This window comes from Diorhabda sublineata, chromosome 6 (genome assembly GCF_026230105.1).
Source record: "Diorhabda sublineata isolate icDioSubl1.1 chromosome 6, icDioSubl1.1, whole genome shotgun sequence".
Classification (NCBI taxonomy): Eukaryota; Metazoa; Arthropoda; class Insecta; order Coleoptera; family Chrysomelidae; genus Diorhabda; species Diorhabda sublineata.
The window spans coordinates 26,157,205-26,174,858 of record NC_079479.1 but is presented as its reverse complement, the minus strand read 5'-3'; the positions used below and the strand labels follow the sequence as shown (position 1 = coordinate 26,174,858).

The 17,654-nt window shown below is 32.3% G+C and overlaps 1 protein-coding gene across 9 annotated transcripts in view; it reads left to right on the top strand.

The window, feature by feature from the left end:
* The window catches only part of LOC130444809 (NAD(+) hydrolase sarm1), an 89,686-nt gene that overhangs the window by 38,520 nt on the left and 33,512 nt on the right, over window positions 1-17,654 (top strand). The window contains exon 1 of one of the 9 annotated variants that reach the window (XM_056780066.1): window positions 7,805-7,848. The exons of 5 other annotated variants lie outside the window; for them this stretch is intronic. Coding sequence is in view for 2 of the 4 variants with exons in the window: in XM_056780063.1 (XP_056636041.1) it covers window positions 10,801-10,896 (96 nt within the window). In the remaining 2 variants the exon portion in view is untranslated. Of the gene's footprint in view, window positions 1-7,804; window positions 7,849-10,705; window positions 10,897-16,382; window positions 16,646-17,654 lie in introns of those variants that run through there. 3 more of the 9 variants (XM_056780063.1, XR_008909997.1, XM_056780065.1) reach the window with 3 other exon arrangements.

Below are 17,654 nucleotides of genomic sequence, written 5' to 3'. Positions count from 1 at the left end.
TGTATTTATATTGAGTCATGTATGTAATCATAACAACTCCTTTATTGGGATTTAACTTTTAAATGTATTTAAATGTACATAATTACTCCTTTAAACACTGCTATTTAATCTTTTAGAGTCACAGATAGTAGAAACTCAAATCTTGATTACCTATATTACCAAATGAAATATTTTTAGTAACTATTTTACATTTAATTTTGTATTATACAGGGTGTACCGAAACTTGACGCAACAAATTCGGCAGTGAGGTGAAAATAATGCTTTGACATAAAACAAATTTTCTTATATGACCCTTCATTTCTGATTTATAGGCCTTCAAAGCTGCCAAATGAGAGCTTATATTTAAGTATATTTTCTAAATTATACATTCGAACATTATGAATTTTTAACGGATGATTACGTATGTCCATTTAGTGTCTTTGACGGACTAAATAGTTCTACATTACTATCTGAATGTTCTAAGTGGGAACCTTGCACTTCTAGACAGTTTCAGAGTCTTCGAAGGATATTTTTTCGAATTTGGAAGAGCATTTCAAGATTCTGCCTTATAGCGTCACAATGGAAGTTTGTTCTATCGATCATTTCGTTCCTTGTATTTACCGGTATTGCATATACCAAGCCTTCAAGATATCTCCAAAAAAATAATTCCGAAGTATAACTCAGAATGGAACACCATGTATAGTATAGAAACTTCATGACTACCTATTGGTATCTTCTGGAACCTCATTCAGTTTCCGAACGTATTCTTTATAACTTTCCAGGATCCAAGATCCGAATCCAAAGATTCGGATCGTGATTGGGTTATCAATATCATCGAAAAAATTCACCAAATGGAATTTGGTGACTGTTGAATTATTAGAGAAAAGGAAGTTGCTGTATACATGTCAAAAGAACACGTTTGCCGTATACTGACTGAAGAAATGCGTGATCATCTCCTAGGTCTTATTACAAATGGTTAACCTGATCCAAAGAAGGAAAAGGCAGTTTCATCGACAAAAATTGATATGGAGATTGTTTATCAGGGTAAAGAGATAAACAGCTAAAATAGCATCGGAAGAAAATGAGAGAGCTTTTCCATCTCATACTTCTGTGATTTCCATGGCTAAAACATGGCCTCCAGCGAGGTACTTAATCTGAAAGTTTCATTCACAGTAAAGAGATTAACATTAGACGAAAACCTAAACGCCTATCTTGAGTACAACTTGTATTTTGAAGGATTTAGACAACTTTCAGATTATTTATATTGAAATCGACACTATTTTTGATATTTCTAAGAAAATTTCGAGCTTAGCTAACATTCAATGAAATGAAAATGGGTTTTTCAACTACATCATCAATATTTTCTACTAATGCACGTATTTTCTCAATAAACAAAAGAAATATGTGTGCAAAACCTTCTATTATAAATTTATATTATTATTGCGTTACATTTTTCAGGTAAGTATTTGTGCTTTCTAAACTTGTAGTTTATAGTGAGTGTTCAAAAACTTAATATTCCATAACCGTCATCTGAAGTCGTTTAACAACAAAATTACATTAGTTATACTTGGACCTGTCCCGTCTGGTTTCGATTGAGTCCGTTTCTAAGTCAAAAAAAAGTATCATAACGCCCACTTTTTATTTAAATTTATTGTTGGTTGGATTCGCCGCGAAATACTCGTTTCACCAAGTATGGAGAAAGTGTTAATTTAATATTTTAACAAAGCAAATAAAAAAATGAAGATGCAACAAATAAGGTGTTTGCGTGTAGGTATTCCTTGACGTTTTCAACGTAAATGCATTACAGTTAACTTTGTTTAACCTTGTAAACTAGTTATTCAGAATAATCTTAATTCAAAATATGTAGAAAAAAGTAGATAATTCACTAAGTCGATTTAGAGGACATGAAGAAGATATTTGAAGAAGTAGGGAATAGTATTTTTGAGCGATAGTGCACGTTAAGCAGCTTGTATCTGTCTCTGCTGGCCAACGCATATACATAACCGCCCTCGGCGATATTTATCGCAGCCTGTATAATCAAATGTGAAGGTTTAGAAAGAACTTGGTGTGATCCACATCAATTATAACCCAGTGGAACATACCCGCCCGAATCAAAACGTGCAAGTATGTAGTGGAGAAAAACTGAAGAAGAAAATTCCATTCCATGTGATTTTCACATATTTTGACTTCTAGAAGAAGCTATTAGAGACAAGCGAATTTTTGTAATATCAAAATTATTTGTTAATAAAGAATATGCTTAATCATATTTTTAGAATATTATGAAATTATTAAATACTTTTATGTCTATTTTTAAGTTATCATATCAAAACAGTTTGATACTTGTGGTGAGTCACAGACAGGTTTTTTTCAGAATAGAACTGAATGACCGTTGATATAGAAGCTGGTTAGTTCGATAGATAATTTATTTAACTGTTTATTTTCCATTTATTGAAGTTTAGAAATTGAAAATTATAACGAACAAAAGACTAGCCCATAAATGTGGGTGTTATAGATTCTTAACGTTTTCTTATTTTATTTTAAATATTTTGTCCTTCAGGAAACGTTTCTAAATGTTCAATTTATGTTATTTTGAAATATCCGAAATAGATACATTTTTTGGAATCATGTATTGGATAGGGGTGAGAAAAATTAATAAGAAAAAATTAATAAAAAAAGTTTTTCGATATCACTGAAATATACCAAGCTAGGGAGGAGTGAAAATTATTAAAAATGAGTTTTTCCTTCTCAGAATTTAAAAAAAAACAAAAAATTTGGAATCAAAGTTGTAGACCTTTGAATTTTACAAAAAAAAGGTCACCTGAAGTTTTTAATATTATTGATATTCACAAAGTTGGGGAGAGGTGAAGAAAAATTAATAAGAAAAGTTTTTTTATGAAATTTAGAAAAATGATGGAAGCTAAGAAAAAACTTGAGATCAAAGTTGTAGATCTTTTAATTCTACACAAAAATCAAATGAAAGTAAAAAAAATAATGACAATCAAGTTGCGGCTCGCATTTCAAACAACAAACTGTAATCATAAGTGATAAAAATGAAGTTCTCGGTAACAAAGAAACTCTACTTTGTTCAGTAGTACTCTCTGCTCCTATTTTCGTATTCTTTATGATCAAAACGTCCATATTTTCACATTTACCATATAGGCCAGGAATCAGCGGTAAAAAATGTTGAAACTGTCGACTTTTGTTAATCAACGTTGATTTGTATAAAAATTGGGATTTAAGCTCTATTTGCCCCCCGTTTATGATCAATCAGATTCATGCAATACCTAAAAATCATCCCCTAATCATATGAAAAGTTGAAAAATAATTTCAACGACGCTTTAATAATTAAAAATTATTCAAAAGTGTATTTATATTGAATGAGAATATTTCGTCAGTATTTTTAAGAATTTTTATTATTTTTAAATATTTCAACCATTATGAAACCCACCTTCAATAACCAAAATTTTTTTACAGATATATTGAAAAAATAAAAATATTTTTAAAATCAATAAATTTTTTGTCGTGCCAGCTGTTGCTCGATTGTACCCTCCAAGTTTCTCTATTTCCAATGTTCCAAAATTCGTGCTCCGAAATTTTGAAAAAAAAACAGTCGGTTTTTCGACAATAACTCGATCAATTTTCAATATAGAAACTTTTTTATAAAAATATTTTGTAAGGGATTTCAAGTACTTCAACTTTTCAACCCCCGATTTCGAAACACGTGCAGCTCAAAGCCACATTTGTGTACGCGAAAACAAACTTGGAACTAATATATCTCCTTCAATTTCTATGATACATAGATTTAAAATAGCTCAAAATTTTTGGCAATAAAAACCCTAAAATTAATATTTGAAACATTTTCTCATAACATTAGTAGTTTTTGGTTTATTTGAGAAAAATTCATTTTTTTCAAGATTTTGGAAATGCATTGTTCGATTTAATCGAAATTTTTTTTTAAATAAGCATTTAAAACCGATCAATCACATGGATCATATCAATAATACATAAATGAAGTTACTTGCAAGTGGATTAAGATTAATTACAATTAGGGTGGTAATGGCGAGGGTATAATTATTACAAGGGAAAAAAAGAAATCTTATTTTTGCTATAAATCAGTCAACTTTTATGCAAAAAATTTTTGACAGTGCTCATTTTGAAGGTTTTTCTATATGTTTTGAAAAAGATCTCTTGAGTTTTTTCCAAAAATTTCACCAATTTCAAGTAATTTGAAGTTGAGGGTTTTCAATTTCGAGGTTCCCTCAAAATAGCAACGAGCAATAACAAGTTATTATTGAATTTATAGAGGTCCTTAAAAAACGAATATCTTTGTTTTTTTATTAGCTACATTTTTGTTCTTGATGATTTTGCTGATAAAGTGAAAACTTTTCAACCGATTCTTGAAAAACGGTAAAAATAAGTATTTTTTCAATGAAAATTCTAAAAGTACCAACTTTAGAAAAAACCTTTGTGGAGTAAAAGTTGCTTAGAATTTGTCAATCTATAGACCTACGAGATTATTTTGATGAAATACATTTTTATCTCCAAGAAAGGGGAAAAAGTATCTTTCGGCACAGGGTAGATTTTGAAGAAAATTATAAATACTACGTTCATACCAATTTTCAAAAAAATCGACCTTGATTATCAAAATTTCACGGGAAATCGTCTGGTACCTGGCCTAATAGGAAATTGATAGAATACATTAAATATACATTTTTAATTATCAATATTTTTATATTCATTCATGATCACCTTGTATTCGACCTCAATCGTATTTGTATAAAAAAACTGGTCATATATTTTGTTATTTAAGTTACATAATTGTTTTTGAACTAAATTTGTGCAAATTATAACAATGCATGTACGTCTACATCATAATGTACTTGACCTAATAATAATTTCTTCGATTTACCCAAAAATCCGGCGATATGACGAATGAAGTCATGTATATTCTAAAAAATCAAGGAATAGTAATAAATTCAAACTGGTTTCAACGAAAACTAATGATGCATCTCGTGTTTACATATTTTTTTCATTTAACATTAATAGGTATATATAAAAATATTATTACAGTACGGCCTTCAGATAGCTTGGAAACTTTTTCAAACTAAATATTTTGAGGTTTTGAGGTAAAATCGCCAGGGATTTATACAAAGTGTACAAATATGGAAGATCAGAAGACTGGCAACTCATCTAGGTCTTAATGGGTTTGTATTTAATAAAATACAGGGGTTATTGGGTCTTTATTTAAGACTTCACAAGTAGAACAGCTATAATACAAAAAATATAAGAAATTAGAATCACAACTTGATGACATGACATAAGAAAAATTGACAGTTGACAAGTGCCTGTTCGAAATAGAATCTAGTACGTTCAGATACTAATATGGTGTTCATTTAATCAGAATCACAACAGGAACAAGACGGTACCTTGGGTCTGGAGGAAGTGAAATTTCAAATGACGCACATTGATCATTTTTTTAAGAGAACGTCTATTTAAACCGGCTACTAGTGCTGCATATGCAACTTTCCAGGATCCCGTCCTACGGCATGTAGACGAATCAAACATTCTGATTCGGATGCAAGTGCTGGGAAAGCATTGAGTGCAAGCTATCGAGATTTGTGTTTGCACTTAATTATGTGTATCGTGATCTGGAGTTTTGGAAACGATTTGACTTCACAGGAAAACCATTTAAGTCATGTAAAAATTCACAATATGGTTTTAAAAAAGAAAAAAACTCAATCAAAATGGACATCTTAAGATCTCTAGACCAGAGGTGCCAAACTCAATTTTGCGGAGGCCATATAATAAATTTTGAATTCGTAGATGGGCCAGATTGAAAATAAAAAAAAAAGATGAACTGAATTGTTATAACTTGCACGCTGCTGAAACTTGCGGTACTGTCTTTCTCTCTCGCTTGTCTAAGCACGCGCTGCCCTTGAAATTACTTATAAACATTCGTATACTAGTTCTAAAAAACATTATTCTTCTTTCTTTGACACATTGCGATCGCGGGCCTTATTGATACGGCACAGGAGCCAAATTTAAAGCTTTACAGAATGAACGCGAACATGACGCTGGTTCGTTAATAAACATAACTCTAAAAGTGCAAATATATAAAGAAATTTGAACAGTTATCAACGATTTTGAATTTTTTACAATGTATTATATACTTACTTTACTGTATGAAATGCGTACAGAAATTTATACAAAGCGTCCTTTGACACGTCGTTGGTGGGTGAGACCGACCCCTCAATTTGAATAGAAATATCTACAGTCAATTTTTTTAACATAGAAGCATAAAAAAATTAATTGGGGTTTATATAATTAACTTTTGGACTTATAGAGCAGACTCAACAAAACATTCAATAAGAAAACCTAGAGAAGTGATTTTAAAGGTATCTGCAACTGCACAAGAAGTGAGGTTATGTTTTTGACGTTCGGCGGGAAAAAAGTAGAAAATTGAAGTATCTTTGACATTTATGAACGACTATGCAAAGACTCAACAAAACATTCAATAAGAAAACCTAGAGAAGTGATTTTATAGGTATCTGCTATTACACAAGAAGTGAGGTTATGTTTTTGACGTTCAGCGGAAAAAAAGTAGAAAGTTGAAGTATCTTTGACATTTATGAACGACTACAGCGCGTTCATTCTGTTTACCACTTTAGATTTGATAACACACATACATACACAGACAGGTGACACTAAATAAAAACTTGCGTAATTGTTTTTTCAAACATGGCAAGAAAAATTTTTATTAATTAAATTAATTAATTAATTAAATTTGGTTTAAAAAATTTGAAAAATCTGTCCCAAGACTTGTATGCTATTTCAATGAACAGAAATGTACAGGGTGTCAAATATAAGGTGACCATATACTTTTCTCAAAACCTGTATATATAGGGTGTCCCAATTCTTCAGCAGTATCAACATTAACTTTGGAATTTTAAATGAAACACATAACCCAACTAAATTTTGTGTTTAAAAATTCATTTTGCAAACGATGCCAGTTAACCTCATTTTGCGGAATTTTCCAAAATTAAGGATTTTTCAATACATATTCAAATATTTCCTAAGCCGCGCGGAAATAAAATATATCGGTCTTATCAAGTTACCTTTGTTTTTACCACTAAATCAAAAAACGTAATAAAATATAAGGTGTTCCATTTAAAATTCCAAAGTTGATGTCGATACTGAAGAATTGGGATACCCTGTATAATCCAAAAGTCAATAATCTAAAAATTCCTTTGAAAACGAAGAACTTTCGTGATTAAAGTTTTTTGATAACTCTTATAGGTTTTGAGAAAATTATATGGGTCACCTTTTGTTTGACATTTGATTTTGAAATTCTTTACTTTTTTCACGGGAATGAGTAATAAAATATACAATGAAAGAAAATATAACAAATTAAGGAAGTAATATGATCGGACCAAACAAGGACTATAATATTAGTCCAACTTTATGTTCAGCAGTGTATATATATACCTGTCAGGGTAATTCTCAATCATAGAATCTATTTTGATATTCCTCGACCAAAAATCCACTCCGTAGAACAAGCGGAAACACGCAAACTACATTTTCGTAGTTTTCGTCCTTGCAGGACATTCCAGGTGTAACAATCCTCTCGCCGTTCTTTAATTCACAGGATATATTTGATTGGGCGGCAGACTACGTGGGATTTAGTGGCCTTGTGAGAATAAAACACGATTGTCTGATTTTCATGTCAGTCATGGCTTGCTGGTTACTTTGATGATTGATTTCGATAAGCGTTGTGCATTGTGCGTGTTCGTTTCGATGAAAATGTGTTCGTATTTAAATTTGTAGCGGGAATTTAATTGACTGTGGTGTTGTAGTTGGATCTCCTTCAAGGTAACACGTTTAAAACTACAAAAACCGCTCGTAAAAATTGTCGATACATAATTTATGATCAGTTTACGCGATCGTAAGTACCACTCGAATATAATCGCATGAGACAGAGCGCTTACAAGATAATGTTTATATAAATTTTCCTAGGTTTCTTTACCAAACTAAAACAGTTTTTTTTTGTATGAATATGTATCAAAAAATTGATTATATGTGACGCTTGCTTCTCTTGAACGTCAACTTACTTAGTCAGTTTCTAAATTGCTACTGGCTTCCCAAAAACAAATAATGTTAACAAATATATATGGAAGCCACCTATTATTCGATTTTAGAACCTTAAAAGGTAACCTCATAGTGTTAAACAGTTTACAATATTACCTAGGATGCTGTAAATAATTTACACAACATTAGAAACGTTTTGGACATTTTTTTGTCTATATTCTAACTTTTTTGTGACACATCCTGTATACTTAGAAACACTTGCTATTTATTCAAGTTGATTACAACCAATTGTAAGTATAATTATTGTTTTCTGACCTGGTTGAGACTCTAGATTAGACACTATTCTATAAATAACTGCATAACATACATCGTAGTACTAACATAAACATTATTGATGCATCTTTAGCATATCCAGAGGAATTTATAGTAAAAAAAAGAAATAAATCGCCCACACCAATTCAAAGGAATTTACAAACATACCAGCATGTAACGAAGTTAATAATAGAATGAGTAAATAGAATATGCACCGGGAAAATTGGATCATTCATTGTTTGACGTACGCCACAGGTCAAAAGTTTTTGCCCACCCTATAGTTTGCGTGTTATACAACAAATAAAAACTATTCATCCCATTTTCCTTTTATTACTTCGGTGCACAATTTTGGCACTCTCTATAACAATTTTGAGAAATAATCGTCGCCTATTTTGTTCCATACGTTTTTCAGGTTATTCCAAAGACGTGAAGTGGAAATAGGATACTGCTTTCTGACTTTCCTGTCCAATTTCTTCCACAGCAACTCAATCGGGTGTAGGTCGGGCCAAATAATTGCTCAGTACATTCTTCTTTCTCAATTCTTTTAAATACTCTTTGCGCAGCTTCGAGAAATGCTTGAGATCGTTGTCTAACATTTTTATAGCCTTCTTTCTCCAAAATTCCTTTATTTTTATAGGGTCTTTAGTTGCATTTCCTGTAAAACATTCCCAATCCATCACCGAGCCTTCGCCGTGTTTTATAGCGGAAATTACTATTAAAAGAAGGTTCTTAACTGTCACCCTTCCAGATAGGCCAACTCCACGCAATCTCCTTTTCACTGTAAAAGTTCTTGAAGACAGATCGCTGAATTCATTGATCTTAGCTTCTATCTCTGGGCCCGTGAGTCTTCCATCACATTTACTGCTCAATACAAGACGTTAACTTGGACTCATCACTCCAGAACACTCCATCCCACTATTAAAAGAAGGTTTTTTACTGCTACCCTTTCAGATAGGCCAACTCCACGCAATCTCCTTTTCACTGTAAAAGTTCTTGAAGACAGATCGCTGAATTCATTGATCTTAGCTTCTATCTCTGGGCCCGTGAGTCTTCCATCACATTTACTGCTCAATACAAGACGTTAACTTTGACTCATCACTCCAGAACACTCCATCCCACTATTAAAAGAAGGTTTTTTACTGCTACCCTTTCAGATAGGCCAACTCCACGCAATTTCCTTTTCACTGTAAAAGTTCTTGAAGGCAGATCGCTGAATTCATTGATCTTAGCTTCTATCTCTGGGCCCGTGAGTCTTCCATCACATTTACTGCTCAATACAAGACGTTAACTTTGACTCATCACTCCAGAACACTCCATCCCACTATTAAAAGAAGGTTTTTAACTGCTACCCTTCCAGATAGGCCAACTCCACGCAATCTCCTTTTCACTGTAAAAGTTCTTGAAGACAGATCGCTGAATTCATTGATCTTAGCTTCTATCTCTGGGCCCGTGAGTCTTCCATCACATTTACTGCTCAATACAAGACGTTAACTTTGACTCATCACTCCAGAACACTCCATCCCACTATTAAAAGGTTCTTAACTGCCACCCTTCCAGATAGGCCAATTCCTCGCAATCTCCTTTTCATTGTAAAAGTTCTTGAAGGCAGATCGCTGAATTCATTGATCTTAGATGCTATCTATGGGCCCTTGAGTCTTCCATCACATTTACTGCTCACAGCGATGATATAAGAATAAGAAGATATAATTCGCAATCAAAGAATAATGAACAAATCAGCCGATACTTGCAAGTTTTAACTTGTCGCATCCATCGACAACGTTTTGACCTTCACTTAACAATACGAAAGATTTAAAGAATGGATTTTGAGGTGGGTAAAAACTTTTGACCGGTTGTGTGCATAATATTATAAATAAGGGTATTTGTTCTCTGTGTTTGGGGACTATAAAATATTAAAAGACATAGATTTCCGATCCTAAACTAAAGAAGTACTTTTACTAAACTAAAGAAGTATTCCAAAACCAAATAAGACCCTATACAAAATTAATATTGATGGATATTTGCCTAATAGTAGAAGGACTTTCTTGTACTTCCTGTCAACTGGGGATTAAATTTTTACCTGCCATTTCGGAGGTAACTGAAAGTGGAATTTTTGTTTATCGATTCCTAACAATTCTAACAATACAATTCGAAACTATGTAATAAATAAAAAAGGACCGTTTTATTACTACGTTTTATTGCAAATTTCATAGAATACTGCTCTAAGATGTCAGTACTACCTACTTAAAACTAATCTGCAATGTAAACGTAGGAGATAAGATAAAGTAATGTCTACAAACAGGTATGAAGTCTTTTGACGTTCTCAGCTCTCAGTCGTCAAACTACTCGTAAAAGCATGTAGACACTAGTGAAGTTTTAGTGAAAAAAAAACTTTGAAATAATAATAAGTGTTTGATAATTAACGAAATGAATCGTAGTAATAAGGTTTACGAATATAAATACATAACAAGAAGAAGAAACCAAGGAATACCGTCTTTTAAAGAACGTATGTCGTTTTTTCAGGTAAGTGCAATTTGTATCTCAATATAAAGATCATTGAATTCGATGCATACAATTATCATTATTCGTTTTCTCCATTTTTCGATTTTGATAAGTATTTTGTGCTGCACTAATTCCATACTTTGAGTATAAGATAAGATTCTGCAGATGGATCTTTTGAGTCTTCTTATGAGAACCCAGTGTTTACAGCTGATCAATCAATCCCATTCTTTTTTAAAAATCTATAATGTGGGGTGGATTTAATTGCCAGATATTTTCGTGTTGATTGTGGATAGAGGTGTAACAAAATCTACATTATCTGCTAGGTCTAGCGTCTTCAGGTGTTTGTTGAGGCTACAGTGCCCCAATAGATTGTTCTGGCTTAGGTCGATACATTCCGCACATCTACTCTGGTTATGTTTTCTCAGAAAAGTCTTTGCCTGTCTCAACCTCTCTAGATTGTCGCAATAATTGGTTTTGCATCTATCTACTCTCTTTTCCAGTGCTTTTTCCATTGTAGCTATAGCTGATACCACAGGAGAGTTCGGGTTTCATGAAGTTTATTAGCTATTTCATTTTCCTTCGCTCCGGTCTGCAAATGTTACTACTTTTGATACATTTTTTAACTACACTCATCAGCAAGGAAATCGACTCAAGTTGCACGCTGGCGGTCAAAAGTTTTTAGCGCAAAATCTGTATCTTCCATTCTTTTACTGATTTCATCCATTAGTAAGTTTCAGTTTTATTATGGTAGAGAAGTTATATCAAACGAAAAGGAATCTTAAACAATGAAAATGGGTTATAAATAACAGTAAAGAAATTACAAGCTTAAATTCGTCAAAATAACGAAAACGAATATTTAGTGTTCCCTCCTCTGGCCTTAATAACAGGTTCTAATCGCTTCTTCATGATTGAATAAGTTTCTCCACTCAATCTTGTTCGATGTTTGAGCTTTGATTTCGTGGCTGGTGCGGCATTTCTACCCCGAATATCAAAATTCTTGACGAATTTATTCCTTTAAATGTAGGTTCAAATATTCCTAATACAATTGTTAAAGATGCACTCAGAGCTTACTATTCGGTTTTCATATGTGAAATCTCTATTTCTGTAAAAAGTACAATTAGTTTTCTTTCAATCATTCTCTTTTTGTTTATGGATGACGTGGTACGTTTAGAAAAATATTTGTAATTAGAGAGAACGACACAGATGATAAGCGTTGGTTTAATCGTTTCAATAGAGGAAATTTGACGCTTGGGGATATTTCATACCCAGGTTATTCACCTGCGCGGGATACTGAAGTTACAAGGTCGTTATGGTATTCTGGGTATCTATATGGTAGCCATTTTGTCAAGTAATCATCCTCAAATGTTGATAATTGATTACAAATGAAGCATTCCATGTTTAAGGAAATAAGTAAACATCAAACATTCAGGTGTTAGTTTCATTTTTATGAGTCATGCTAGGAAAACCGATACGTGACTCATTTCTAAAATACTTATGCTTTTGAAAAGATAAGATTGTTTGTATTACAACAATTATTATCACAATTTTAACATGAAACTTAACTTCTGACCGAAAAACTTGGTAAAGAGTGCTGCAATTGATAATAATTGAAATAATATTCACATCTGTATAAACAAGGCTTAACAAAATATGACAATTAAACCAAAGCTTATTCTTGAATGACGCAAGACACTCACTAAGATACAGAGCTGCTCAGAATATATAGAACTTGATGGCAACAAAATTGCAGAGAGCTGTTGTAGACCTACAGAACTGTTCGATATACCTGGATATAAAGAACTTGGCAAGAAATTGCATAAGACCAGGACAAAATAGGCGCTCAATAAACTGTAGAGCTGCTCTGTACACCTGGATGAATAGAACTTGAAGGCAACAAATTTGCAAAGAATCTGGACAAAATAAGTACTCAATGAGCTGTAGAGCTGCTCTGTATACCTTGAAAAAGAGAACTTAAATGCAATAGAGTTGCAAAGGACTTGGACAAAATAGGCACTCAATGAGCTGTAGAGCTGCTTTTTATACCTAGATATAAATAACTTAGAAGCAATTAAATTGTAGAGGGCCTAGCCAAAATAGACGCTCAATGAACTCTAGAGCTGCTGTGTATACCTAGATATAAATAACTTGAAAGGATTGAAATTGTAGAGTACCTGGCAATGGTTGATGCCACTCAATCCTCGAACCTGTAGTTGGAAGAGGAAAAAAAGTGTCGTGAAACCTGTCATATGGCAGCAGATATGTCGAATCTTTTGGTAAATGTTCAGAACTATTTTTGGTCATAAATAATGGAAAAAATCGTGTTTTTTATAATTTTTCTTTAATTTTGATCATTTTTCTGGCGCATTTAAAATTGAAGTGAGATCCAAGTTTGAATATCAAAGTTTTTGACCAACGAAAAATCCAAAAACCATAAATTCTTCTATTTATATCTTTAAAATGTGCGTAAAAAATGTTTTTTCAAAGTACTTTGGATAGTACCTAACCCAATCCGAAAAATATGAATTTTTCATGACCAACAAAGGATGAAACCTATTCAAACATCTACCAAAACTTTTTACCCAGTTAATTAAGACCGAAAAAACTTCCCTGTTAGTAGTATTATTAACAAATCGATCTTTATATCTCGCCCTTGAGACTTTTCAGATTTTCTGTGTAAAACTAAGACCTCGTTTTCAAGTTACCGTATCTTACGTGATGATATAATTACAAATTACCCGTTTTAAATACATAACTAAAAGAAAGTTGAATTTATTTCGATGAATATTCTCAAATCCGCATCTGTAGCGGATAGCGATAATTCCTAGACGCCAATCGAACTCTTAAAAGAATGAATAACACAAAGCAAACATTTACAGCATCCGCAATTCGAAGGCGCCGACAATTTTCAAACACGTATCTAATTTGGAACATGAGAATAATGATTGTCGTATGACTGGTAAATCAAATAATAAAGAAGGATGTATTACATGTGACATCATAATTAATACGTTACCATGTACGATTTCATTCATACGAATACAACGTGGTTTAACCGATGACGTCACAATACGTACAGAGACGTAGTCAGATATTTGACACGACGCTGAAAATATACAGGGTGTTTCTAAATTAACGCTACAAAATTCTGGAGGTGATTGGTGGTATGAAATTAAGATGGGTCAAAATTTCCTGAGTCCACCCCTTTCCGAGATATAGCCCTTAAAAGGTGGTGACTTAAATTGAGCTTTTATTTTTTTTTGTAAAATTTCATTAAAGCTAGAAACTTGGAATTCTGTAATTTTCGTGCACTTGCTAAAGACTCACTACATACATTTTTTCAATATTCCTTTTATATTATACGGGGGTGAAATAGCAGCCCTTACTTTATTGCATATCAAAACTTTCATTCAATATTAAGTTTTATGAAATAAAATTATAACTTAAAATCCTCGTTTTATTTAAAAATATTTTTTGTTTTTAATTTTTTCCCCGAAACTAATAGCTACAGAGAAAAAAAATAAACAACATAATTTATATTTTATTTTTTAAATAAATAAATAAATTTTAGATCAAACTTTATTTAAGTCACCTTTTAAGAGTGATATTTTGATATATCTTAATTTCATACCAGCAATCACGTCCTGAATTTTATGAAATCAGGAACACCCGGTATATATAAAGTTATCAGAATAAATTTTTAGGATTCCCATAATTAGTAAAGATAAAAAATGTTCTATACAAAAATTGTGTTTTTTTTTCAAAATTATATCACCGGAATTTTATACGAGGGTTGACTAGAAAGTTGACGAAGATATCTGTTTAAATTGGGAAATATATTTGAAGATTCTTCTAGAGATTTTCACTTTGGACCAAACCCGCATTCAAATACACATTTCTAAGTGCCTTTTTGTCACTGTTTGAGCAAAATGAGTCGGATTTTTTATGTCAATTCATGACCACATTCCTTCAACGAGAAAACGGTAGATTGCAGAAGGTAAATTTGCTCCAAAAAGGCCAAGACGCTTAGTGCTTAGTGAGGTAAGGAGAGAAATTGCAAAGAAACTTAAGTTTTATCAAATAAGGATGTTGAAGTGTCTTCGTTTCTTTGTTAGAGCTTAAACTATTCAAACAACTCTCGTATATTTTGAATGCTACTTCAGTTTTTCGATTTTTGTCCTGACTTAAGATTTAAAATGTCCTAAAAAAATCATTTGATCAAAAAGCCAGCCAGAGCTAGTTTTAGCAAAATCGTTGTGAAAATTTGGTTGGCCCCTCGAAAAAATTATCATATTTTTATATAATTTAATACAAAAAATGAGACTCGATAACTTGGTGTATAATTGGTGTAGTGGTAATGTAAACAGTGTGTTCAGTATGAGTACCAAAAAATTCCAATTGCAGTCTTTTACTTTACGGGGATGGTCCCAGAAGTACCTGGCCCAACAAATCGACAAAAATACATTTATTTTTCAACGTAATCTCTTCTCAGCTCCATACCCTTTTCCCAGCGATGTTAAATAAGCTCGAAACTCTTTTTAAAATAAGAATCGTCAAGCTCCTCAAAATAGCCATTAACTGCCGACATCATCTTCATTGTTGGAAAATCTTTGACCATCGAGTCAATTTTTTTCAAGTCCGGGAACAGAAAATAATCCGAGAAGGCTAAATCTGGTGAATAGGGCGCAAGGGATGGAAATTCAAACTTAAATTCATTGAATTTGACTATTGCAATAAAGGAAGTGCCAGCTGGTGCATTGTTTTGATGAAACAACACTTCTTAGCCAAATGCGGCCGTTTTTGCTTGATTTCTTCGCGATAGTTTTTCCTTTTTCTTCAAAAATACCGATGCCCTCTCAAATAAAAGTATTGCATCACATAACAACGACCAATTTTTTCCATGTTTACAAATTCACTGAAAACGTTTACTATTGATGGTTGCCAAATACTAAACAACGTGGCTTCTTCAAACTTGAAACATATACTGGATAGATTGTGTACTTTCCAATACAGTGGTATTTTCAAGCAACTACCGCCATCTCTATGTGAGGCCAGGTACTTCTGTGACTATCTTTATATGTTTATAAACATTTGTTAGAAAATAACACAGAGTACTCTTCTAAAAAGACCATTTTGTATAGTTGTTAAATTGTTCATACAGGGGTGTCTTATAAGTAATGTCGGATTTCTTATGGAAAACGTCCTTCGCCTCAGTTTAAACATGTTGTAAGACATTATTCATGAGACACTCTATATATTTTCATTATCTATGATAATGTTTCAATTTTCGTAAACTTTCAGAATAACTTTGAACATTCTTAACACCATATTGAGAGATTGTTCAATAATATGCTTTAAAATTTCAAAATTTTACAGTTCCAAGCCCACAGAATTTGTTTAAGGTAAACTTGTAGATAAACACACTTATTATTATCAGATAAATCAAACAATACTTCTAGTTAGTATAAAAATAAAAGTATTAAATGTCAATGGTAAACTGAGTACAACCCTGCTTAGAAATTGAAAGGTCAATTTACATCTGAACTGAAACATATGTCTGCGACTTGTTACGTTTTTTTATAGATAAACCATAGATAAATTCCTTGCTAAACATTAAACAATCAGTTTAATTTGATCCGCATTTGAACATACAGGGATTCAGTGAATCAAATTTAGTGTCTACTTCAATTTCATCTATATTTTTAGTGTTTTTTCATAGTTCTCACCGATGGTTTTCATATCGGGAAAATATGATGGGTTGCTATCCAAAATGGTACGTAAAAAATTCAAATCATAGATGAATCATATATTATTCAATTCAGAACAAAAATGTATTTTGTTACGAAAGAATTTTGTACCATCTACGTAATTAGTGGCGTTCAAGATATTCAAAATGTTAATCACAGAACATACCCTTAGAACAAATGCAAACTTATTAGTTATTCAGTGGATTTCGATGCCAGTACCCTTAAATTTACAACAAATAATATCTACTTCATATATGTAATATTCCTGTATGGACAGTTTCTATAAATGGAAGCTGTTCCGACTAAGAAAGACAGAATGGCAACGATTTTTCTATCTTCCGAGGTTCCAGCTCGATTCTGCGCATTCTCAAGCATGCGCGGTCTAGATAAAGTGTCTCGAACTAGAGAGAAAATGAATATTGTCGGTACCCTAACGTAGGGACGTTTTTACCCATACCAACTGTTCCGCTTTTGCAGTTTCCTGAATAAAAAGAGCAAAAGTTTTATCCTGTAAAGTCCATCGTTTTGCTGTACCTTGTCTATGAATATTCCTCAACTGTGAATTAATGAATTCTGTCCTTACATTATTTAAACTTTCTTCTATGCACTCAAATGTTCCAATTTCTTCAATATCTTTAACCGCTCTTGGTTATTCTTCAATTTTGATAATTTGGCTGTTATTTCCCAGTTGTTAAATTGTTCTTACTGGTTCCAGCTAAGTAAAAATATCCGTTTGTCATAACTACTAATTTCCTCTGTAACATTGAAGTCTGAAAATTCACTTGAAAACTCCAATAGATCTTCTATAGGTAAATTGCCAGATGTTGAGGATTCAACAGTCAGACTATCATATTATATCATTGTCTACTATTCCTGGTTTTACAGCATATGAATGTGAATATGAAAATGAAAATCATTTTCACGCAAGCGATAATTTGATGTTGAGCATTGAATTTTACAAAATTCTTCCCATTTAGAACACACATCAAAAAGGCGTTTGGGAAATTGAAACAAATAATTATTAATCTTGACAAT